The sequence below is a fragment of the Peromyscus leucopus genome, chromosome 20 (assembly GCF_004664715.2).
Source record: "Peromyscus leucopus breed LL Stock chromosome 20, UCI_PerLeu_2.1, whole genome shotgun sequence".
Taxonomy (NCBI): Eukaryota; Metazoa; Chordata; class Mammalia; order Rodentia; family Cricetidae; genus Peromyscus; species Peromyscus leucopus.
Genome location: NC_051080.1, coordinates 2,080,430 through 2,106,502, shown reverse-complemented (window position 1 = coordinate 2,106,502; position 26,073 = coordinate 2,080,430). Strand labels below are relative to the sequence as shown.

General features: G+C 51.3%; 2 protein-coding genes across 3 annotated transcripts; both read right to left on the bottom strand.

Annotated features, from left to right (window-relative positions):
* Positions 1 to 947: 947 nt before the first annotated feature.
* Positions 948 to 6,471, bottom strand: Krt1 (keratin 1). 2 transcript variants are annotated; one of them, XM_037197342.1, is made up of 10 exons: positions 5,762 to 6,471; positions 4,432 to 4,646; positions 4,062 to 4,122; positions 3,697 to 3,792; positions 3,391 to 3,555; positions 3,136 to 3,261; positions 2,417 to 2,637; positions 1,897 to 1,931; positions 1,744 to 1,814; positions 948 to 1,695 (listed from the first exon to the last, which is right to left on the bottom strand). In XM_037197342.1, the coding sequence occupies exons 1-10, from the start codon at positions 6,401 to 6,403 to the stop codon at positions 1,423 to 1,425; spliced, it is 1,905 nt and encodes a 634-aa protein (XP_037053237.1). In that variant the 5' UTR covers positions 6,404 to 6,471; the 3' UTR covers positions 948 to 1,422. The 2 variants fall into 2 exon arrangements, with proteins under 2 accessions (XP_037053237.1, XP_028730198.1); XM_028874365.2 differs by having other exon boundaries at positions 948 to 1,814.
* Positions 6,472 to 14,307: 7,836 nt separating this feature from the next.
* Krt77 (keratin 77) lies at positions 14,308 to 25,634 on the bottom strand. The gene is made up of 9 exons (XM_028874508.2): positions 24,993 to 25,634; positions 21,077 to 21,291; positions 19,948 to 20,008; positions 19,453 to 19,548; positions 18,397 to 18,561; positions 17,070 to 17,195; positions 16,487 to 16,707; positions 16,105 to 16,139; positions 14,308 to 15,751 (listed from the first exon to the last, which is right to left on the bottom strand). Exons 1-9 carry the CDS (start codon positions 25,536 to 25,538, stop codon positions 15,462 to 15,464), a joined length of 1,755 nt encoding a protein of 584 aa, XP_028730341.1. The 5' UTR covers positions 25,539 to 25,634; the 3' UTR covers positions 14,308 to 15,461.
* Positions 25,635 to 26,073: the final 439 nt, after the last annotated feature.

The window sequence follows — 26,073 nt, the reverse complement described above, 5'->3', positions numbered from 1 at the left end:
AAGAGTGGAAGCAGGAGCTGTCTCTGACTCTTTTGCATGCTTGGGGACCCTTTTCCTCCTACTGGGTTGCCTCATGCAGCCTTGATATGAGGGTCTGTGCATAGAATTACTGTAACTTGTGATGCCATATTTGGTTGAAACCCAAGAAGGCTTGTTCTTTTCTGAAGGGAAACAGAGGAAGGGTGGATCTCGGGGGAGAGGGGAGCTGGGGGGGGGGCCTGGGAGGAGAGGAGGGAGGGGAAACTGCAGTCAGGATTAATATATGAGAGAAGAATAAATAAATAGGTAAATTTAAAAACCAACGCGGGGAGAGGCATCCACTCTGGCTGAGCTATAGTTCCTTTTTCTGGCCTCACGATGACTCCCATGAGGAAGATGTAATTTTATATCCCTATGCAGAGCTACCAAAAGTAAGATCTGTAACTGGCGCGTTTTCACCTCTGAGTCCAGATGCCTGTGCTCCAACTCCTTCACAAGCTCGATCTGTGTGCCTAGAATGTCACTTCTTAGATTAGGCAAAGCGTTGGCTGGTGGTCTGCAAAAGAGGGGAAATGGGAAGGCTGCTTCTCTGGCCCCATCACCCCTCCAGGTTCCTGACACCCCTCCTCAGGCCACAGCTTGTATGTTGACTGCTGGAGCTGCCGACCCTTCATCACTGGTGGTTCCATGTCAACAGTTTCTTCCCATCCTCTCAGTGCAGGTCCCCTTCCCAACCTGCTCATTCTAAGAAAGCCTTCTCACATGAATAGAGCCTCTGCTGTGCCCACCTGCTGGGACAGAGCATGTGCCCTGGGGTTCCACCCTTGTTCAAGCAGCCTGATCTGCCTCCTTTCTCGGAAGTTCCGGATCCCAACTCCCCCACAAGCCGTTTTGGTGGCGCAGTCTTTCAGTCACACAAGACATTCATTCACCCTCCGCCCCATCGTAAACCATGAGACCGAAACGGATTGAGAATTTCAAATGCAGTTTATTGCAGCAAAACAAAGACATGGGAGAGTTTCAGAGTGCTTCATAAAAGACAAACGACTCGCAAACACCGTATGTACAAAAACCAAAGCAGCTGAGCGAGCTGCGGGATACAGGATGCTAAGGGGCGGTCCAGAGCACTGAGTGCTTTGGGCGCTGCAAAGAAGCCCTGGGTCTGACGCCCTCTTTGAACTGTCGTGTAGGTGGTGGCAGTTCCGAACTGTTACTCGAGCAAAACATAAAGTGGGGTCGTTACCAGGGGACTCAGATTGCTACTAATCTGAAAACTTCTTTGGAGGCAGAGCAGGGGAGGGAAAAGCGCAGAGGAAAAAAGCTAAATCGGTGCGACTAACCATAACTCTTTTCTCCAGTAAGGCTGGTGCAATTGGTCTTGGTCTTGTCAACCATATTTGGTCGTGATGGGAAGGGAGAGCTAATGGGGCGGTGAGCACCTCTCTATCTGGTCCCTCGGGAGTAACTAGTGGAAACAAACTTCACGCTAGAACTGCCTCCCGAGGACTTAACGCCCCCGGAGCTGGATCCTCCACGGCCTCCTCCAGAGGAACCACCGTAGCTACCTCCGGAGCTGCCACCGCCCCCTCCAGAGCCACCTCTGTGGCCCCCACTGCTGCCGCCGGAGCCACCGTAGCTGCCGCCGCCGCCGCCGCCACTTCCGGAGCCGCCGCCGTAGCTGCCGCCTCCGGAGCCGCCGCCGTAGCTGCCACCTCCGGAGCCACCGCCGTAGCTGCCGCCTCCGGAGCCGCCGCCGTAGCTGCCACCTCCGGAGCCATATCCGCCGCCACCTCGGCTACTGCTTCCGCTCATGCTGGTGTGGCTGGTGCTCACCGCTGCAGAGAGACTCGGTTACTCCCCGTCCCTCTCAACTCATCCCACCCGGCAAAGCGCCCCGAGAAGCCGGCTTGTACTTACACACGCTCACGTTGGGGGTGCACTCTCCAGACATCCTGCGGGGGGGAAACAAATCAAACTCTTCAGGACACGCACCCTCTCAGCGCCCCTTCCCATGGGGCATATCCTAGACCCCCCCGCAGTGTTCCCCATGAGAAAGCTGATCCTTAGCTCGGTGCCTCCCAAGTCTGTCGGTTTTCTCAGCCTGGCCCGAGTCCAAACAGGGAGAGATCTCCCTAAATCAGACAAGGCTCTTACAGATGGCTGGTGGGGCTCAGCTATAAAGGCTATGTCAAGAGATTCAGCCCAGCCCCAATAAATCGTTCCATTTCAAACGTAAAAGAGGAATGGGGAGGCAGGCAGGGGACAAGTCAGAAAAATCAGAGTGGAGAGGAAAGGAAAAGAAGGAAGAAAAGAAATTAGGGCTTGTGAACACAAGTCCTTGTTTCTACCCCCATGTAGTGATTTCCCAAACCCAAGACAAACTGCAATCAGAAGGGAATCCCTAAGAAGTGACCGAGCTGAAAGGGACCTTCCTCACCTGATCTCCTCTCCCTCCAGCAGCTTGCGGTAGGTGGCGATCTCCATGTCCAGGGCCAGCTTGGTGTTCATCAGCTCCTGGTAGTCGCGGAGCAGCCTGGCGAGTTCCTCCTTGGCTTGTGTCATGGCATCCTCCAGCTCGTTCAGCTTGCTCTGAGCATCTTTGAGAGCGTTCTCACCACGCTGCTCAGCATCGCTGATGTTCTGTTGCATTTGTGCGATCTGGGAGCAGAACATAGCACATTACATGGGCACATAGTCCCTAATGTCGCCTGGATCTTCCCATCATGTCAGCCTCCCAACCTCAGTGGACCAGTACACTGAGGCACACAGAACCACCAGCCCTCAGGTCGCCTTAGCTGACTTCCTTAAAAAGGTGATGATGCAGTTGCTTCTCCTGGGCCTGACCTAAGGTGCTGAAGTCTTACCACACACCAACTTTGAACCTTCTGACCATGTCTCCTCACTCCTCAGCTCCTAAGCCTGCTCTGGTCAGGGGCTAGGCCATTTACTGTGACCATCATTTTTTTCTCTACTAGGTCATTTTCACAAAGTTCCCTTGAGAGTATCCCACATGAGAGCTAAATTCTGAAAGCTGGCATCGACCCCAAAGAGAATGGAGAAAGTAGTGTAGCATTGGTAAGGACTGCAAGACTCAAAATCAGGAAAGATTTCCCCTGTGGCCAGAAGGTAACCCCATTTTGCTGTAACTGAGGGTACCTGCTTCTTGACAGCATCAATTTCAGATCGAAATCTCTGGATCATTCGGTTCAGCTCAGAAATCTCCATCTTGGAACTTTTCACACTGTCACCATGTTTACCAGCAGTGACCTGCAGCTCTTCGTACTAAAGATGACAAGTTGGCTCAGTTAGACATGGGTAGAAACTGGTGTGCTTGGGCACACAAACATGCCAGCAGGCACAGGACACCACACCAGACCTTCTAAAGAACCCGCTAAGCCCGCATGTGTTTACCTTGCTCTGGTAAAATGTCTCAGCTTCTGCCTTGCTCCTCTGGCAAATGTCATCATACTGGGCCTTGACTTCGGCGATGATGCCGTCCAAGTCCAAAGTGCGGTTGTTGTCCATGGACAGGATGACATTGGTCTCACTGATGTGTGTCTGCATCTGAGACAATTCCTGGAGGACATAACAGTTCAATGACTCTTACAGAATCAAAAACCAGCTCAGAGGGAGAACTCAGGGATTGGAAGGGAGGCAGAGCAGTAGGATCAGGACTCAAGGATCTCCGTCGAGGTGTTTGAAATGCAAGGGTTTTACCTCACGGTAGAGTGCTGTGAGGAAGTCAACCTCTTGCTGCAGGCTGTCCAACTTGGCCTGGAGGTCCACTTTGGTCATATAAGCCGAATCCACATCCTAGAGGAGCAGAGGTATCATAAAGCCATGTTCTTTCCAGGATGGGCCTCCTCTCTCTAGCCATAAAGGAATTTTCCTAGTAGAAATGGAATTTGGGATCTCCTCCTCTTCTCCCCAGTTAAATCACAGTTCTAGACTGTTCCAACTCTTCGTGCCATAGAAAGCCTGCTTGGCTTGCTGAGAACTTGGAGCTAACAACATGGTTCCTCTCTGCCATGGCCCTTATCTACTGTTTCACAGGTGAGTTCCACCCCACAGAATTGGCTCACCTTCTTGATGGTCACGAATTCATTCTCTGCATTGGTCCTCTTGTTGATCTCATCCTCATACCTGCAGGAAAGCAGAGTTGACTGGGCAGTTAGAGGAGGTTGAGGCCTGAAGCTCGGTGTTCTCGATGAAAGGAGTCACTGCCCATTACTGCCTCCCTTCACAAGCAATGCCAGCTTCTGAGCACTCAAATCATTTAACTACCATCTTCTGAGAAGATGATGAGCTTGGCTGTGGTTGTTGTTTTCATGCCCAGTTGATTTGCCCCTAACTGAGGGAAAGCTGTTGTTACATAAGTCATATTCCCAGCATATCGCTTTCCAGAAATCCTCTGGTTCAATAGTCAGCTTACGCCCGACGAGGCCCCCTTACTTGTTCCTGTAGTCTTCCACCATGTCCTGCATGTTCTTCAGCTCCGAATCCATCCGTGATTGGTCGCTCTTCAGCTGGTCTACGTGCTTTCTGAGGTTGCCAATATATGACTCAAAGTAGGGATCTAAATTGTGGGTCCGGGTGGAGGTGTCCACCTGCTGCAGCAGCTCCCATTTGGTTTGCAGCACCTGGTTCTGTTGCTCCAGGAAGCGCACCTAGGAACAGAAGACCCGTTACCCCAAGTGCAGGAATGGGGTCTGTTTGGCCACTGAGCAAGACCAAGGCTTCATTTGAAAAAGAGCTTCAAGTCCCATTTGACAGCAAGAGACATAGGGAGAAGCTGATTGAGGTGACATCAATCTCAAAGCAAAAAACAACCCACGGGTTAATCCAGAGAGGCCCTGGAAGAGAGTAGCTGTATATAGTCCAGCACACACAAAGTTACAGGAATGATGCTTTGAAATGGAAATGTCATATTTAAGAAGTTACCTTCCAGGCCGGGCGGTGGTGGCGCACGCCTTTAATCCCAGCACTCGGGAGGCAGAGCCAGGCGGATCTCTGTGAGTTCGAGGCCAGCCTGGGCTACCAAGCGAGTTCCAGGAAAGGCGCAAAGCTACACAGAGAAACCCTGTCTCAAAAAAACCAAAATGAAAAAAAAAAAAAAAAAAAAAAAAAAGAAGTTACCTTCCAACTGTTTTTAGGCAGATAGAAACTTAGGTCACCGGGATATATACACTGTTCAAAGGTATGTTAGGGAAATATCAAATTGGATTTGAAGTTTAATGTGGCCAAATTTATATTAACATTATTGATAAATTAGCATGAAGGTCAAACATGGCTCATGTTTTTCTAGACCTGAACATTGGAGTATGTGTATTTTTAAAAATCCCCTCCCTAATCCAATACTCATGGGGAATTGCCAGGGAACAGCAGTCCTCTGACAGCACAAGATATTTGGTGCCAACCTACTCCATCCTTTCTGCTACTTCACAGGGCACCCTTCATGCCCAGGAAGACCCTTAGGGGTTTCTTATTTGCACCCTAGAAAACTCCCACCAGCCCCATGTCTATATAATCTTCAGTCAACAGATGTGAGTTCAAGTTCTTACTTCAAGAGCTCAATAAAAATGCAACAGGATGTCAACACGCCCATTCAGGTTCCCTTTGTCCAATTAGCATCACTCCTGAGCACATGTCCCAGAATTCCATTCCACCTGTCCTTTCCGTCATCAAATGCAGACACACAATGCCAAGTCTACCCCATCGTGATGCTCGGTCTCACAGCCTTGGAGCAGCTAGCTCTCCCTGAACTCCAAGCAGGTGAACTCACCTTGTCGATGAAAGAGGCGAATTTGTTGTTGAGGGTCTTGATCTGCTCTCTCTCCTGAGACTTCACTTTTTGAATCTCAGGGTCGACCTCCACATTGAGTGGCTGCAGGAGGCTCTGGTTGATAGTGACTTCCTGGATGCCACCAGGGGGGCAGACAGGCCCCATACCACCCCCAAATCTACCACCCCCATATCCCCCACCACCAAAACCACCTCCACTGCCAAAACCACCACCACCAAAACCACCGCCACCAAAACCACCGCCACCAAAACCACCTCCACTGCCAAAACCACCACCCCCGAAGCCACCACCACCGAAGCCGCCACCACCGAAGCCGCCACCCATGCCACCACCCATGCCACCACAGTGTCCACCTCCAGCCACACTCATGGAGATGCTCCTGCCACCCCCAAGGTTAATAAGACTTTTACTTCCAAAGCCACTACCAGAGCCCCCACTCCCACAGAAGCCTCCTGAAAACCTCCCACCGCCGCCTCCTCCGCCTCCTCCTCCTCCTCCACTGCGGCGCACAGAGCAGCTGGAGGATTTACGGTGGAAGCTGACCAGGCCTGCAGAGCCGGAGCTGAAGCCCCTGCCGCCCCCGACCCGGCATATAGACCTGGAACTACACTGTCGACTCATGCTGGCTTAGAGGAAGAGCAAAGACAGAAAGGAGAAGGAAGGAGCTGAGAACTCCTCTGCCTTGTGCTCAGCACCAGGCCCTTTTATACTGGGAGGAAATTGGGCTTGGTCCTCCGAGTCAGCGGAGATGCAGAGCCTGCAGAGGGTTTGGTTTGCCTGCAGCCATACAAGATTTTTACGAGCCTCAACAATACGATAAACACCACACACCTAGCTCGCAGGATGGGCTCTCAAAATTGCTGTGCAGACAAGATTGACTCGTGTGGTAATCATTTTATCTGACAGGATCTCTCTCCAAGTGTACGTGGCTTTGAGAAACCAGGACCCCACATTGACTCCTTGGTGTTTCTTGATAGGATTTTGTAACCCCCACACACAACAGTATGCATGCCTGCAGTCTCAGCCTGCCACTGTAGGCTGCTTGAGGAGCAGGTGAAATTCCAAGAGCTTGGATCCCTAAAGGAGCTCTCATTTTCCCCAAGATTGTCCTCTGAAACCCCAGCACTTACCAAATTACACCTCCTGGAACAGAGTAAAGGCTTTGGAAGCTAAAAATCAAATGTCTTCTAAAGCAGGCTTTTACAAATGCACTGTACTGATTGATTCAAAGAAAGGCAGCTGTCACCGAGCAGGATAGATGGGTAGGTGGTCTGGAAGCACCTGAGGGGGACGCTGTGTTCTTTCCTAAGCTTCCTAGTTGTTCCTTTTCAAAGATAAACACAGAGCAAGAAATGGGCAGAAGAGGCCAGCAACTGAAAATAGGTGGTGTGTAAATGCCAGTATAGAATGTGGAGTGGTGAGATGGGTCGATACCTAGGACATGTGGTAAAGCAAAGTGGGGAAGTTGAGGCATGACAGTGGGTTTGGAAGGGACGGCAGTCATGGAAATCTGGCAAACCTGACCTGAGAAGTTCACAGTGTTTCTAGAGTCAGTCACAACAGCCATTAAGGGTGGAAAGTGGGGAAAAGCAAGTCAGAAGCTGATCATGTGCCAGGAACTGTCTTACGGTTTATATGCAGTAAGTTCATGTTCATAGCAACTTTGAGAAAGATGTTAATCTACCCATTTTTAAATGAGAAAAATGAGGCAGGAGGGTTGAAAAGCCTCCCCATACCTCCATAAGTGGTAAGTGGCCATTTGGAATGTGAACTGAGAGTACCTAGCTAAATACAGTGTATAAGATCCTAATACATGTTTTTATATGTCAGCATGCAACTGAGTTCACATTCTCCTGTGTGCTGTGGGGAAAACTGGATGGCATAAGATGCTGTCCTGCTGTGGAGGGCTCTGAAAGAAAGGTGATTTTATCCTCTGAGTCCTTGGCTCCTGGCACATGGGAAATATTCCTTCAATTCACTTCGAGAAGAGGAGCTTGAAGATGAGGGAGATTCTGCTTCTCTCTAGGTGTCAGCGTAGGCAGTACGCATCGCACCAGTCTGGGGCCTTCCTGGAGAGCAGTGGTTGATCGATATTTACAGAATGTAGTGACACCGAGATCTGGAAAGACCTGAACCTACACCAGTGATCACTTACGAACTTCTTAGAAGCCTGGTGTGCTCCCCACCCTCGATGCAAATGGAGGGAAAGACACCTCCTGGAGGAGCCTGCTGCTCTGGCTTCTGGCTCCTTGTGAATGCACGGGAATTCCCCGCTGTACAAACAAGCTCTGAAGGAGAGGGGCATCCGTAAAGACCATCCTCCCCAGTGCCAGGCAGCTCTGAACCAGGGAATTTTGCCAACCCTCTGTGCCCTACTATCAAGCTTTCTCTTCTATCAGTGATTGCCTACCCTCCTCCAAGAAGTACCCAGCCTGTCCTCTGTCCCCCACTCCTCCAGTTCCCACAGCACTGTCTTCTGGAACTCTGTCCTAGTGCCCACATCCTCAGGCTGTTCACTAACCATCTCTTTAGGGAATGAGTAATCCAGGTCTTGGGAACAATGGGGACTGGAATGGCTTTGGTGTGCTAATAATGACTATTGCCTAACCATCTTCTGACAGGCAATCAAAATTCTTGTAGTCCAGCATACTCCCTTATGAGACATATCATTCGGCACAATCGATTCCTTCTAGCATTTTGGAGGGGTGTGCATATGTGTCTGCATGCATGTGTATGTGCATATGTGTACCAGCCAATGACAGATCTTTCCAATGAGCCCTGCTTCCCTAAGCAAACAACAGAGAGAAAACCAGGCAATGGTGACAGTTTATGGCTCTGCAAACACATGTTCTAGCAGGTGCCCTGAGACAAGGAAAGGCAGGAACTAGAAGGATCAAGAAGACACAAAATCACCCCCAACTTAAATTCACATGGCTCACTCAGGACACATGTTGTTTCCCACCAGAGCCAGGGGAACTATGCCGTTGAACTCACTATATGAAGCTGAAAGCTGAGGCCTGGAGAGGCTTAACACTCTCCAGCTAGGACAAGACACATGTGGGACCAGATCCTGGGCTTTCTGCTGACCTTCCTTCCAACATGGAGAAAGCAAGGGGACCTGGGGACGATTCTCATCTTCTCGTGCTCGAGGCTCCACCCGCAGGCCTGCCTACCACAGAAGTGAGAATACAGCTCCAAAGAAGCAGATGGCATCTGCCCAGGTTGTAGAGTCAATTCTTGGGGATGCCCCAATTTCTGAATCGAACCCCTATTCTCTCTCCAGAGCCCATTTTTAACCCCTAAAGGGTGGGAACTGCAGGACTGCTAGTGAGCCACAGTTATTTCCTAGGATGTCCTAGGATTCAGGATACCTTAAAAACGCCTGTGAAATAAAAGTGTAAGCCACACACTGGGAAAACACAGACATGAATGAAGAGGAGAAACAGCCCAAACTTCTGCAGGTGCCAAGCACTGGCGGGGGCTGTACCTCGTGTAGACGTTGCTGAGAGGTCCTGGCCCCACTTTAAGAAAAGGTAACTTAGGCTCATAGAGGTTGAAATGTGTGCCCTGGGTCACTAGATGGTAACTGACAAGCCAGGCTTGTCCAGAGCTCATGCCTCTTGACCTTGGCCTGCCTGTGACCTGCATCATGTATACCGTCTCTGCTCAAGCGGTGACACCCCCCCCTTTCCTCTGTCTCTCTTCATTTTTCCAGTCTGCTTCTTCTCTTTCTGATAAGGCCTTCCAGTATCCTGGCAATTTGTTCCAAAGCCCATCCCACAGACAGGCTTTAGGCACACACACACACACACACACACACACACACACACACACACACACAGAGTCTCACATCCTGATTAGCTGCTCTAGACTCTCATTTCGATCTACCACACCACTGTAATAACCAACCACTCAGCTTGTCGGTGGTCAGCCCAGACCTCCCCTTCTCCAGGGAGGTTTCCTTGATTAACATCATGCTGCTGTTCTGTTGGACTGTTTCCCTCCCCCCTCCCCCCACGAGGTTACTGCCTTAGCTGAGCATATGCTGATGTACTGGCTCTTTTGCAGGTCTGTGTCTGTATGCTTGTTCACCGATACTAATCGTCCACATCTCGGGGGCTTCTCAGCCCCCTTCATGGGCCCCAGCAATGGAAGAGATAATCCCAACAGCACAAACTGAGAGCATTCCAGAACATCTGCACTGGCCCTTCCCCATCCCCCACCCTGCCACTGCTGCCAAGAGGCAAGCTTTGGGGCACAGCAGGGGCAGGTGTGGTGATGATGTTTTGAGAGCTTTTTGAGGGATGGGACCTCGAAGAGAATTAAGAGGAACATGCAATGACAAGCCACCCAGCCCTGCGGGACTCTTCCAGGGCCGTGGGAGAAGCAAATTTCAGGGGAGTGGGGAAAGCTGAGGCCTGGGAGGAGTTCAGGGGAGTCACAGACAATGGGGAGGTGGGGTGAGATGTTGAAAGCTGACAAATGGCTGAGGAGGAGCCGAGGCTTTTTAATGACAGATGGAAAGGTGCAGAGCAAGGGGCAGATTCATGGAAGGCAGGTGGCAAAGAGGACAGTCCCTAAGAGTCACTGCTGAGCAGTGGAGTAGCCAGCAGAGGCCAGAGAGGAGTGAACCCAAGAGGCCTATGTAGGGGAGAGATAGTGGATGCTGTATCAGTCTGTACGGGGGGTGGTGTGGGGGGAGGGGGTGCTGTCAAACTCCTGATTGCACGTTTCTAGCTGTATGACCCTAAGCAGGTCACCAATCCCCTTTGAGACTAAGTTTCCTCATTTGTAAAATGGGGGGGTGGTAAATCTACCTTCCAAGGAGGCTGCAGGGTGTAGAGGGTAGGTGGAGAGAAGGAGGTCAGTAGCCCTTGTATTTGGAAGGACCCAAAAGCTGATAGAATCACTGGGAAACTTTTGGTACAAGCCCCTTGCTGAAAATTGTCAAAATACTAAGGTTTAGGTTCTTGAAACTCCCCAGGACTTGCAAAGACCACGAGTTTGTCACAAGGAAGATAGTGTTGCATCCCACAGAAATGATGCTGGCCGCCAGTGCCTGTAGCAGAAGGGAGGCAGGGTCAAATGCAAGGAGCCCTGGCTGAAATCATGGAATGCCTGTTATGTACTGTGGAGCAAAGCCGCACAGGGGGCAGTAGGCTGGAAGCCAGGCTGCAACTTGGAGCCCCCAGAGGCCTTCCAAGCTTAGCATTGGGACATTTGGAAATGATTGTTCATTCTGGAGAACCTCCCAGATACCCAAGTTCCCAGCCCAACCCAGCAACAGAGCAGCGATCAACTTGAAGACATCCAGTTTTCTGAATTGATCGGAAAGATGATAAAAACCAGGGCAGCAAAGCCATAAGAGCAACAGAGAGCTTGAAGAAGGACTGCTGGAGCCCCTGGCTCTTTAATTTGAAGATCCTCCTGGGCCAAAGGGCTAGGCAATTGGGTGGCAATCTCAAGACTCCTCCTTAGACTGAGAACTTTCCCAGCCCAGACACGCACATCTCATCCAAGGTCAGATGGAGTTAGAACGGTGGTGAGCCAATGACTGCTCTTCCTGTTCGCCGTGTCCTAGATAAAAATCTCTGCAGCTGAGAAGCTGGTGGAGTTAAATTTAGATTTCTATTGTGGCCCGCCCTGTCACAGCCTCCCAGGGGGAGGAGCAGCTGGCAAAGTTCTCCTGGAAGCCACACTAGCTCCTGCCAGTCGGTATCTGATGGGTGATGGACGATGGGCCAGCTTTGCTCTCCTTCTGGCTACCTTAAGGGGAAGCACTATCTCAGCACTATGGAATACCTCACCGAGCCCCCGCCGGGGCCTCCTAGGTTCTGTCACAGTGACAACGGAAACCACATGAGCTGATACAAGCTAGGCCTTCTGTACAGTTTATAGACTTGTTTGTTATTCTCACTGGGATTGATCTGGGTGTGATGGCATTGGCCCTAATAAGACTGCTCATTGACCAAAGAACCTTCTCTAGAGTCTTCTGATGGCTCCCAGTGCCAGACTCCGTGGTTCAAGCCCTAGAGAATTCCCTGTTGCCCAGAACATAAGCATATAGACTCTGGATTCTAGACTCTGAGAGATCTTTGCTTGCCTCCTCCCCCTCTCCCACCATGCCCCTGCTCTGGAGCACCTCCCTGTGCACAATCCTAGAACTGGGACATTTGGTTCCCTCCTTCTGGTCCAGTTTCCATTCCTCTCTGACTAAGACAATCAAGTCTTCAGGAGTTAGAAAAGGCAGGGCTGTGTTTTCTGGGGCAATCCCAACTCCTGCACAGAAGGGTGGGAAAGACGGCCTATGACTAGCCCCATCCTGATGCTTTTTCCCAGAGTCACCCTGGGTTCCCTTCCAATCGTCATACATATATGAGTGATCCCAGGTCACACCCTCAGCTGTGTCTAGTGCCGCCAGAAAGCTCAGGTTTGTTTTACGGCCCTGGCTTGGCGCTTGGCCTTCCCTGGTGTCCGACCTTATTCTTCCTATTAAACATACAAAGCAGGATCCCCTATTTTCCTCTGGCCCTCCCACATGCACGCTTAGGGCAGCAGAAATGTGAAGTGCCTCCATGCACATATCCCCATCATCCTTGGTGACTTCCCTCAACCCTCCAAGGGGCCTCTCTCATCGCAGCTAAGCAGTTGGTGTCTCTCGTACAGAATCAAATCTACTGTAGCTCCACCTGCCTAAGTGGGTCATCAGCTGGGGCCAAACCTCCTTGTCTAGGCAAGCTCTTCAATTCTCTGCAGCTAATAAGCCCATCTCCCTCTGCCCCAGGCTTCTCTCCAGAACTTCCAGTCATTCCACGATGACCAGGCTTCTTATGCCCACCACTGCTGCCCCTGGTCACTGTTCTCTGAATAGGCTCCTGTCTGTTACCAGTGTTGGCATTCAGAGCCCCCAGAGTGGTCTCACAACAAAAGGGACTGAAGGACTGAACAGGGCTCTTCCTGGTTCTCCTCTTCCTGGTTCCCACAGCTGTCTTCAGTCATCACCACGCCCTGTTGACTAATGTGTTCTCACACGGGTAAACGCTCTCAATCATTTTTGTGCTCAGTGCTGTCTGTCCTCCTCTTCCTTCACTACTGCCCCGGCTCTTGGCTTTCTGCTGTAAGTACAGAGCCTTGCTTCCATATCCTCTTTCTCTTCTTCTGTTGGGACAACCCCTCTGTTCATCTCTCCCTTCCTTAGCCTGCTTCCAACAGGCCTGCTGCCAAGACGGAGTGTCAGGTGTGCCTGGGAACACATCTTACCAATATAGGTTGTGGTCAAAAGTGACCTTGTATCTAAATTCTATCTGTATTCCTTCACTGAATGAGAAGCCAGGTCACAAATCTTACGAGGCTCCCTCACACTGACCCTGAAATCCCACCTACGAGGCAGTTATGGAGTGATTGGCTCCGTTTTTATAATTTCTGCATCTTGCTTCCCTTAAAGAATCTATCAAAGGTGCCCTGGCCCTTGTTCACCCTCAGTGGATGGGCCTCCGCTCCCTCGCCTCCTGGCTCAGTTTCTCCCATGGCACTGCTCCCTCTCACTCACACAGTCTCACGCTTCCATTCAGTCTCCTGTCCAGAGCACCCTCCCTGGCTTCCTGCCCACATCTGCCCCAGCTTTAACCCCAAGCCCCACACCACTCTCCAGTCTCTGCCCTCCAGTGACCCCTGCTGCAGCCCTGTGTGCTAGCCCTGGGTGTGCTTGGGTCCTGGGGTTGGGAGAGGGGTCTCGTTTCCACCGTCAAGCTGGCGAGCTGGATGCATACTCGGCTTCCTCTTCCCTCTGAGCCTCTCTCTCGGCTTATAATGGGTCATTTGTACCGCAGTACCTCGAGATCCAGAAACCATTCTAGGTAGCTTCTCAGTGCCCAGGTCACTGCCTGCTGCACAATTAGCCATTGCAGGAGAGACACAGATGTTGAACAACTGTGCAGCTGGCTTCCAAATGACTAGCAAGGGTGAGAGCTTGGGAGGCTTTTCAAGATGGTGCGCTGCTTGTACCATAAAAAAATAACGAAGACAATAATCCTTGGGGGCTAAAGATAACACCACGGGAACGTGCTTGCCTTACAAGCACGAGGGCCTGAGTTGATGGCCCAGAACCTACAACTCAAAAGCCTGGCATGGTGACACGCTGTGGGGGTAGTTGTCTGCTAGGGGGTGCTCCAAGAGTGAAGCACAGACAACCACCCCTACCACACAGACTTGCAATCTCAGCACCAGGTTAGGCGGAGATTGGTGAGTGCATGGGGCTCACTGGCTAGCCCGCCAGACCAGCCTAACTGACAAGTTACAAGTCAGTAAGGGAACCTTTCCCCCCACAAGGGAGATGGACAACACCCAAGGACCAACAGCTGACGTCCTCTGGCTCCATGGGCATATGCACATACCTGCACACACATGCATATACATATACACCTATACTTACACACACACAAATAATAATAATGTCTTAACTTCCCAAATTTGAATTAATTTCAAAGAACTGAAGAAATAATAACTCATCTCCTGACCACACAATGTACTGAGATCACAGAAAAATTTATTATAGAAAAAACCAGGACTGCCAAGCCCTTCGAAGAAGAGCTTCCAACCATGCAACAAGCATTCCCCCAGGAGACCCCTACAGAGAAGCCATTCCAGACAGAACTACAGACTCAGCAAGCCAGGGAAGGGGACCCCAGAACTTGGAAGCAAAGCCACATTCCCTTCTGTCACTGTTCATTGGCTGGTACCTTCCTCTTCCTGCACCCTCAGCACAGTTCAAGGATTTTTCCTAGAACTGTAAATTAAACTTTTAATTAGGAGTCAAAGTTTGGCAGCATGCTCAGAATCAGAGATCGGAAGGGACTCGGGAGATCAGGGAGAGAGCGTTGGATTGCCACCAAAACCCAGGCCATTTCCAAGGCCGGGCCTCTCCACAACCCAAGACAACACCTCTCATTCCTCAGGCCCTGGCTCTGGGATGGAGCAGGGCTGCCCTACAGGTGCCCGGTGTTTGGGCAATTCTCAGCAGAGTTCTAGAGGGGGGCTGTCTCCAAAAACAGAGGTTTGCTGGAAGGGGGGCACAGACACAGAGTTTGATTTTCCACCCCATCCCACCCCCACCCACTGCTGAAAACAGCCATTCCTTGAACAAGGGCTTAAGTTCCCATGCCCGCTGAAACATCCCTACCTGGGGCTGTAAACCCAGGGAATCAGAACAACAAACCTACCCTTGCTATCAGGGTGAGTGAGCATGAGGCTACAGAGGAAGGAGCCCCGGTGGCCCTGGGCTCAGATGTGCCCCTCACTAAACAAGCTCGCCTTGCAATAGGCTTCTGGGAGGGAAGGTTTCAGAAGGTCACGGAGGAGATGGGGTATTATTTACTGAGCTACCCAGTTTTAGAAATGGGGACCTGGGACTGAGGCCCCTAGTGACGTTGTTCCCCAAGCTCTTTTTCTTCCTTGCTGGACAAGGGCCCTGGGGATCAGGACCATGGAGGGACCAGCGGAGGGGCGCCCGAGTGAGCATGTGTCTTTGACGAAATGAAGAGGTTGTAACTCTGACTTGCTTCCCCACCCAGAGTCGAAGTGACCTGGAAGCTTGCTGAGACCCATTGGGAAAAGGTAGGTGAGAGAGCCCGGGAGGTTTTGGCGAAAAGGCTGCCGGAGAGGTACTGCAGCCGCGTGGCCACTACTCCACCACGCGCCTGCGCGAGCTGTGGGTGGAGGTCTGCAAGATCTGAGTGCGGGAGGAGCCGCCGCTCCGGCCGCCACCGCCGCCACCGCTGCCGCTGCTGTATTTGCTGCTGCTTCTGCTGCTGGAGCCGTAGCTCCCGCCGCCGCCGCCGCCGCCGCTCCCGCGGGAGCCCGCTCCTCCTCCGTAACTGCCACTGCCTCCCCCGCGGGAGCCGCCGTATCCGCCGCCGCCGTAACCTCCGGAGCTGCCGCCTCCGCCTACGGTCACCTGGCTGCTATGCACAGCTGCACCAGGGAAGGACAGACGCACAATGGTCAGAAGGACTCGACAGGGGGACCCAGCTACACCTGCCTTGAGCGCCTGCAGCCCGTGATCAGTGGTGACCTCCACTTTGCGAAACAGAGGCATTGGAAGTCAACTGAGCGTTTCAAAAGGCTGCAGGCATTCATTTAAGTGTGCCACCCCTGTTTAGCGTCAGGTCCTCTGTGCTCTCCTAATGATCTCTAGCCAGTGTTGTCAAGTATCACAGGCAAGAAGAGCAGGCCTTGCTCACTATGGATTTCCTTGTATGAGACTAGAAAACAAAGGCGACCCGGCCCAGCCCAACCAGCCTCCGTCCCTGGATGCTGCTACTTACAGATGCTCACTTGACTCTGCAACTCCCCTGACATCCTGTGAAACCAAAACACAACCATCAGCCATAGGAGCAGGGACGCTGGTGTAAGGGTAGAGTTGCCCCCTCCCCGAGCACTTCCATGAAGCCTCATAGCATTTGTGGGTCACACCTGGCCGCCCCTAGCTTAGGCCGGGGTACAGGAGCATGGTGCTTGGGAAAAGGCGGGTGGTAGCAATGGCTTCTCCCCTACCCTTCTAACCTATCCATCCTAGCTTGAATGTTTCTGCTCGCTGTGGGCCACCAGTCGTTCTGGGAACACCCGGCAAAAGCCTTTCTCCAGCCTCATTGCCTCATGGGCACATCCACATCTTTGGCCCACGGAACGTGGCTGCTGCGCACCCACCTGCTCTCCTCGCCCTCCAGCAGCTGGCGGTAGGTGGCGATCTCCACATCCAAGGACAGCTTGGCCCCCAGCATTGCCTGGTAGTCTCTCAGCAGCCTGGCCAGCTCCTCTTTAGACTGCTGCAGGGCGTCGTCCATGTCTTGCAACTTCTGCTTTGCATCCTGGAGCGCCCTTTCTCCTCTCTCCTCCGCGTCGGCAATGGACCCATGCATCTGTTCGATCTATCCCAGAGACAAGTGGAGGACCACAGAGGTCTTGAGATTCCGGAATCTGACCCAAGCAATGGACCCATGCATCTGCTCTATCTATCCCAGAGACAAGTGGAGGGCCACAGAGGTCTTGAGATTCCGGAATCTGACCCGAGCAATGGACCCATGCATCTGCTCGATCTATCCCAGAGACAAGTGGAGGACCACAGAGGTCTTGAGATTCCGGAATCTGACCCAAGCAATGGACCCATGCATCTGCTCTATCTATCCCAGAGACAAGTGGAGGACCACAGAGGTCTTGAGATTCCGGAATCTGACCCGAGCCTTATGGGAGATGGCATGTCTGGTGAGCCCACCGTGGGCACCCATCACACCTGCTTCTTGACGGCGGCGATCTCTGCCTGCAGCCTCTGGATGCTGCGGTTGAGCTCGGCGATCTCCATCCTGCTGTTCTTCAGGTCATCTCCGTGTTTCCCGGCTGTCACCTGCAGCTCCTGGTACTGTGGGTCAGAGGCAGCACCATGGTCAGCACCTATGGCTCACTGGGGTGACCCAGACAAAAGCTCTGGGCTGCTGTCTCTTGGAGTAAGGCCATCTAGAGTTGTGATCCAACGTACACCCATCCCTCAGCTGAGGGTCAAAAAGACATGTGTAGACATAGTACGTACACACACACACACACACACACACACACACACACACTGTAGCAAGCCTCCCTCCTCCCTCGTTTCCACCAGTCTCTGGGCAGGCTCAGATCCCACCCAGACAAATCTTTCTCAATGCCATTTACCACCTTTCTTCACACCATCCTCACTCACACTGGCACCCCTCACTCTCTCCCACCCACCGTATTTCTTGTCCCTTTTCCAGAGTGGTTCTCCTAGCAGGAAGGTGCTCCTGGCCTCAGAAGCCCCCAGAGCACTCAGGTTCACTGTTTTCATCAACCAGACTACACACAGGGCATCCTCAGAAGAGCTGAAGAAAATGTGCCTTCTGACAAAGCTCCCCTTCCCCAGTCCCGTGACAAAACCCACTGCATCCCAGAACATCCGTTTTCAGACTGTGGGACAGAGGCCAGTGACCTTGGAGTTGGCTCCAAAATTCACGAAGCAGATCACCACATCCTGCCTACTCAGAATTCAGTGCCTGGACTGCCAGCCTTTGTTCCTTCAACTGGAGTCTTAACCGTTCAGAAACCTGAATTCATACCTAAGAGGTATCAGGAAATATGCCCAACGGCGTAGTGACAAATGGTCACCCAGTAAGTTTCCACACTGCTCAGAAAGTGGTAGACTATTTGGAGTCACAGAAAATCATTTCTCAGTGATTTATAAAGAAATGAGAAAATAAAAAGGTAGTGTTGTGGAAAATAAAAATAACAAATGTGGTGGTTAAAGAACACGTTTGTAGTTTGCACGCCTGAGTTTAGTTCGGGTTTAATGGCAGTTGCTGGTTACAAGGCTTGGGAAAATTAGGCAGTCTGGCACCTATGAGTTCTCCTTAAGTATTAACTAAAAGAAATAGCAAAAAACAGGCAGGAACTCACCACACACAGTCAGAGTGGTGAGAAGAGGAGGAGGATGTTTAGCTAAATTTTCTTAAGTCTTTATCATTGGCATGTTCCTCTTTCAAGCCAGGAGGCAATACCAGTTTGCGGGGTGTCTGTTTATTTGGGAGCGCGAACTCGGAGCCCGATCTCACCTTGCTCTGGTACAGCGCCTCCGCCTCGTCCTTGCTCTTCTGAGTAATTAATTCATATTGGACACGCACAGCATCGATGATGCTGTCCAGGTCCAGGGAACGGTTATTGTCCATCGATAGGATGACATTGGTGTCACTGATGTTGGTCTGCATCTGGGACAGCTCCTGTGAGACATGGAGCACAGTTCATTCCTTCCACCCACCTCCTAGAGCCTCGGTCTCCTCCCTGCTTCTCCCTCAAGGCTGTCTGGGGAAGCCAGAATCTGAGCTAGAAGGGCCTCTTGGGGGAAAGCTCTCTGAATTGTTATATGCAATGGAATGTAAACGGAGGGTCTTAAGTATCTCGACCAAAAGTGATGGGGCCCAGGCATCTTGGCAGGAGGAAGGAGCCCCTGACTTCCTTCTCCATCATGCCCCTCTTGTACTTGCTGTCCCAGCCTTGCTCTGGCTTCACCACCTTTTTGGTACAGCTCTTTGAAGGACACAGTTGCTCCTTGTAGCTGTAAGAGCTCTCAGCGACAACAGAAAGGACTCCAGTTTGGAGTCACCTGGCTAGCCGCTTGACCAAGCAAATAATTGAATCTCTCAGTTCATAGTTCTTCTGCTGAACGGACATGCCCATAAGGTGAATAGGGCTTCTAATACAGCACTCAGCTGGGAGCACAAACCCCCAAGTTGGACACAGGTGACAGGTGGACCTGGGGCACAAACTGTCCTGCTTCCCTTCCATTTGTCTTTTCCACAAAATCCCTGCTATCATTTTCTACAGGGTTCTCCCAGAGCCTGATGGACTTCCCACAGAGCATGAGGACCTGGTTGTTACTCTCATGTCCCAGGTGGCCTGAGAGAATACAGCAGGAAAGTACTTCCCCCTCACCTACTCAAGATCCCCACCGCTCCACCCACATCTCCACTGCCCCCAACAGAGCCCTTGAAGTTGAGGGAATGGCTGCCCCAGTGTGAAGAGTCGGGAGACTGGTGTGATGAGTCTTCTCCAGGTCATACTCTTACGGGATGTGGGGAAAGAGAAGGATTTCTCCTCAGGACTGAACTCACCGTATCAAATAGATATTTCAGGAAGTTGACCTCCCCATACAGTGTGTCTACTTTGGACTGCAGGTCTGATTTGCCCATGAAAGCAGCATCTACATCCTGAGCGGCAAAAAAAAAAAAAAAAGTTTGACTTCATCACCCAGGCATTGCCTGACACCCAGCTTCATGGCTGGCCCCAGGCCAGTGGCAAATGCTCTCTGGGTTTAGTTCCTGGCTAACAATGTCATCACTTCACTCAAATCAGGGACCTAGAAACTGACACTCCTAACCAGAAAGAGGCACAGCAGCCTCCACATGTGAGTCAGCCACATCAGCCCCCAGGTCCCTCCCCAGATCTCAAGGCAGTGTCCGTCTGATTTCCATTCTGTGCAAGTGCCCTGCAATTGGGCAGAGCCTACGTCGTGCTGGCCCAGGGGTTCACCTGCCCATAGCACAGAGAGTCCCTCAGGGGTTTGTCCTACCAGTCCTCGGCTCCCTGATGACCCCTCTTTCCCGTACCTTCTTCATAACAACGAAGTCATTCTCGGCGTTGGTCCGCTTGTTGATTTCATCCTCATACCTGTGATGGAGGCAGGAAGCAGGCTGCAAGGGCTAACCTGGGCTCCCTGATGTTCAGCCTCCCCGCAGAGAGCCTAGACTTCCCCAAGCCTGCACTGTCCTGAACCCACAGCCCTGCTCCCAGCACTGCTGACCCCTGTGTGTTCTGGCCTCACTGATAAATGGCCGGGCGGAGCTCCCAATCCTCCGAACCAACAGTAAGGACAAGGACCCGACATGAAGAACCCAGAGACACACAGAATGTCCCTATTTGTTCTGATGTTACAACTTTATAAGTGTTTACCACAAACTTTCCCATGAATTCCATAAAGTTAACAACTATTTGACTAAATCTCTTAAGAGAAAAATATTTCGTCTATAGTTCTATGACCTCTGACCTCCAGTGTGAGTTTTACTTTTCCCTGTAGACTCACACACGTGACCCTCCCATGGCCCAACAGAGTAAGCATTTCAAGGTGATGTTAAGAGAAGCATCTGTACCCCGTGAGGTGGGAGACTATAGGGGACGCCCCTTAGGCACTCACAGTTGTTCATGAACAGCTCGTCTGAAACTCAGCTCCTGCCATCCCTACCATCATTGCCAATAATTGCTGGTTCTTAGTAAGCACCAATACTAAAAACTGTTAAGTATCATTTCAACCAGTGCTTCTCAGTGTGGTCCCCAATCCGCTAGAATTATCATCACTTGGAAGTATGTTCAACACACATATGCTCTGGCTGCATCCCGACTCCCTGGATCAGAACCACTGCAGGGGGGGGGGGGAAGAGATGCAGAGTCTGATACAACGTGGTGCATGCTTAAGTTTAAGAACCACAGATCTGCTCCTCACAGTACTCAGCAAGGAGGGAACACTCTAGACAGAGAGATGAGCTTGTAGGCGGGGCTTGCCCTTTCCGGCTCAATGTAATTGACAGCTGCCTGTCACTGCTATCCTGCAGGACTGTCACATGTAAAATGTCACCCCCGGCAGTTATACAATGCAGAGCCCACGTGACTGCCCCTGGTCCCGCTGCAGCAGCAGGACCCTGCCATGTTTCTCCTTGACGCCTCCCCCACCTGGACCCTTACTTGCTCTTGTAGTCCTCCACAACATCCTGCATGCTCCGGATCTCCAAGTTTTGGCGCGACCGCTCGGAGTTCAGAAAGTCCACCTGCCTCTGCAGCTGACTGATGTAACTCTCAAAGAGAGGCTCCAGGCTACTGGTCCGAGTCGAGGTGTTCACCTGCTGCAGCAGCTCCCATTTTGTCTGCAGCACCTGGTTCTGCTGCTCCAGGAAGCGCACCTAAAGAGAAAGGTCCCCAGTATACCCCAAGCCGTGAGTCAGAACAGCTTTCCCCATGGGAAGAGCGATCAGTGGCCTTACAGCACACTCAAGCCTCAGAAATTCAAGACAGGCCTTCAGGCCATCAGGAGAGGTAATGCGGTTTCTCAGGTCACCTCCAGCCAGTTTCATCCAGTTACACCCCCTTACATAACAGAGCTGTCACCCCACACTCAATTCATCCATGCCAAAATTGCCATTTCCTTTGCCTTTACGATTGGAACGTGGGGGCACATGGCTGAGGACGAGAAGGCGGAAGGAACATCGAGTCTTGGAACATCCTGGGCAAGCTTCGGTGGGTGCCCCCGGCATCCACTACCATGTGTGCTGCCTGAAACTATGGTTTTCAAGACAGCAACCTCATTGAAATGCTATTACAGCCCAGTCAGGATTTTCACAATGAGTGCTTCCCCTCTTTTAAATCCCGCAATGCATTCAAATGCCCCAAGTAAGAACTTTGGGCTGACAGCTGTTTGGGGAAATGCCGAGACTACTAGTTCCTTGTAAGTCCAGGAAATAGAGGGTGGACATGGCCCTGCTTTTTCATCCCTTCTTCCCCTCAAACTGTGGGAACAAAGACTGGACACAGAGTGGGGGCTGGCTGCATAGATAAGTGCGTGGATTGACCTCTGCCAGTTGCCCATGGGTGGAGCTTCCTCTCCCATAGTGAGAGAGGTGGCTGTGCCAACTGTGTGCTTCCCTTGGGGACTATGCGTATGGGTACGTGTGCACACACACACATTCTCACATATTCATATACATATATAAATGTTCACCATATGCTTATATATACATATTTACATGCACAAGTATTCGCATTCACACACACAGGCATATTCACATATACTCACATTCACACACACATACTCACTTGTACACACAAACGTATTCCTACATAAATATATTTATAAACACATCCATTCACACATATACATTAAGAGAGAGAGAGAGATCTCCAAGTCCAGCTCCCTCCTCCAGGAGCTGTGCAAAGGAGGGGGAATCAGAACAGCATTTTGCAGACACTACCCTATGATGACGGACTATAAGCCACTCAGGGTTGCCAGGCCCCTGAGACTCCACCTGTCTAAGGAACCAGCCCTTGCCAAGTCCCTTTGAATTCTGACTCTAATCAGAAGAATGTGTGCAGGGAGCATCGTCTCTCAGGCTTATCTCGGCTGGCTGCATCATAGCAAGGGATTGGGCAATCAGTTCTCAGGGCAGACCTGTCAGCACAGCTTGTAACCCCCACGAGGAATTCCTGCCACTATCTATTTTTGTTCTGTGGTGACACTCCCAGGGAGTGGAAAAATCGGTTCTGCACTCCACTACAGCCTTGTGTTTGGTGACAGGGGCATGGTGGGCATGGGCCTTCTCAGGTTGTGGCTTTTATTCCAAATGAGACAAGGTGCCGGGGGAGGATTTATGATGGAGAGGGTGTTGTCCTTTCGAGGCACGGCTCTGCTGTGCTGTTGAGAACAGGTCAAGCTGTACTAATGGGAAACCAGGCAGAGAAACTACAGTAACAAAAGCTTGCTTTCTTCCAGATTGGAGGCCAGCTGGCTGATGCTCATCACGGCCTGCTCCAAAGAGGGAACAGGAAGTCACTATCTCCTGTACCTTGCTACCCGGCTGTGAAACTAAATGGACCTCTGTTGATGGCAGGAGCCTTGATCCAGTGAAAACCCCGGATTAATTTCCAGAAGTCAGTGGTACTTTGTTGATGTCAGTTTTCCCTGCTCCTCCCTTGGCCAACCTTGACCTCCTGGTAGCATCTCCTTCACTATTAAGTCCCTGCTCCAGGCAAACCTTTGGGTTTCTCTTCCAGAGCGATCAGAAGTAGCCACAAGCACCTGGTTTTTTTGAACTCGCTGGGGCTGCCCATGACCTGCCCTCTATGTCCTCTGCCTGCTCACACACCGCTCCATCTCCAACACTCGCCCTGACATCAAGCAGTGCCATTGTGCCTCCCTCTGCAAGTGCCAAAAGGAAGGTTTTCACTGTCTGCCAACCTCTCCTCAGGGAGCTCAGCATGAGGCAGACCTAATCAGTGAGTTAGGGTAAAGGGCTCCGTGGTGGCCCTCTGCTGGCCCCAGGTGAAGTAAAAAGGACAACTCAGACAGAATGCTTCATTACGCATTACTGACCTTCCATTTCTGCAGAGACCTGCCACCAGCACACCCACTTGCAGCCCATGGCAGCTTCCCTGCTGCTGCTGCTGCTGCTGCTGCTGCTGCTGCTGCTGCTGCTGCTGCCTGTCCCTCTACCCTGTCACCACCACGCTCCCTTCTGGCACTTTCCCAGAAATTTTGACATTTGACATTCTCTGAGGGGGTCACACTTTTCGTGCCTCCTTGCTGCATGGACATTCTCTCTGCCTAGGAGCTGTTTGGCTCTTCTTCCACCTTCAAGACCCAGATAAGCCCCAGGGTCTCTCAGGGAAGCACTCCCAGGATCCAGCAGACACAGCTCATGGGACCTTCAGGCTACCATGACCCAAAGAGTACCCCCATAGTACCACATCTCCTGTAAACTGTCACAAATCCCTGCCATTTAGTTTTGGGGTTCCCAGTAGCTTCTGTGTATGGTGGCATACAGTAGACCTAATAAAGTATTGTGAATTGAATGGGAATGGGGCAAATGGGCAGGTAGACTGATAGGTGGGCAAATGGGTGGTTTGTCATGCATTTGAGTGTGCAGCAGGGGATGGGTGCAGGCATAAGTTGGTTATATGAGTATATGAGTGTGAGCAGAAGGATGGGTAGATAATATTTATTATGCAGGACAGATGGGTGGGTGGGTAGATGGATATATAGATAGATGGATACAGATGGATGGATGGATGAATGGATGATGGATGGATGGATGGGTGGGTGGATAGATGGATGGGTGCATAGATGGATGGGCATGTGTGTGGAATGGATGGATAGGTGAGGATGAGTGGATGGGTGGATATATTGGATGGATGCATAGATGCATGGGTGTAGATAAGTAGATAGATATATAGAGGTGAATGGATGGATGGATAGATAGGTGGGTGGATGGAGATGGATGGATGTGAATAGATGGATGGGTAATAGATGGATGTGTGAGCCTGAGAGGATAAGTGGATGGATAGATGTGTGTGGATGAGTAGATAAATGGATGACAAATGTGGGTGAATGAATGTGTGTGGATAGATAGATAAGTGGATGGATGGATGGATGGAAGAAAGGAAGGAAGGAAGGAAGGAAGGAAGGAAGGAAGGAAGGAAGGAAGGAAAGATGTGGTTGAGTTGGTGGGTGGATGAATAGACATGTGTGTGTGGATGGTGGGTAGAAGGATGGATGTTGGGTGTGAGCAGTTAAATGGATGAATGGGTGACTAGGTACACAGATGAATGGAACATGGGTAATGATGCCTGAGAGTGAGGTTATTGTCATGTGTATCCATCAGGTATTGTCACACCCCTTATCTGCTTTCCTACTAAAAGGGAAAGATTTTTTAAAATGCATCCCTGAGAGGCCTACATTAAATACGATCTATGTGAAAGCCCAGATCAAGTGCTTCCTTTGGGTCCCAGAACACACAGAAGAGGAGGTGACCGTCATCGTCAAACGAGATAGCATCGTAGTCGCAGGACTATGGCGATGACCAAGGACTCTGTCTGCCCCTGGGGTACTCACCTTGTCGATGAAGGAGGCGAACTTGTTGTTGAGGGTCTTGATCTGCTCCCGCTCCTGGGTCTTGACCCTCTGAATTTCAGGGTCCACCTCCAGGTGTAGGGGCTCCAGGAGGCTCTGGTTAATAGTTACCTCATGGATGCCCCCGGGAGGATAAGCAGGACCGAAGCCCCCAAACCCAAAATTGCTAGCGCCAAATCCGGCGCCCCCAAAGCCGCCTCCATATCTACCACCACCGTAGCCACCACCCCCAAAGCCGCCACCCCCAAAGCTTCTTCCTCCTCCAAATCCTCCTGCTCCTCCACCTGGGCAGAAACCACTGGCACTTCTCCCGACTAGGCTTCCAAAGATGCTTTTACTACCGCCCAGATTGTAGAGACTCCTGGAGCTAAACCCCCCTCCATAACCACCGCCACCACATCTCCCCCGTGCCAGACACACAGACCCCACAGCCTGTCTCCCACCGCCAAAGCCTGAGGAGGACCTGCTGCTGTAGGCCCTCCTGCTCCTGGAGCTAAATGCAGACTGAGAACTAAACCGGTGGTTCATGGTTGCTAGGGCAACCACAGGACACAAGGGCCCAGCTGGAAGGAGGCAGAGAGCAGGAGAGAAGGAGCCGTGACTCCCTTGGAAAGGATCTGGCTCTGTCCCTATATATACACACACACCTGTTGGGCTGGACGCCTGGGAGGGAAATATTTGCAAGTAACATCTGCCTAAAAACCTCACACCTATGTGTTGCTGAAATTACATTGCCAACAAACTCCCCTAACTTGATCATTTATCATTCATCTCTTACTACCGAGAGATGGAGGGGGAGCAATCTCTCAGGATCTCCGTGTTGGAAACTCCGGTAGAGTTTCTCCTCGAATCTCAAACTGATCTTTTCCTAAGAAACGCGGTTGAGTTGTTTGCTTTGGGGTGTGCCTGAGAGATGGAGGGTAAAACTGTGGAGTGTCTAGTGACCTTGGGACCACAGCTGGGATGAGACACTCGCTGTAACAGGGCTGTCCCTGTGCACAAAACTGGTTTTGTTTTGCATCTTTTTTGTGTGACAACAAAGTGTTTTGTGAGCATCTCCCTG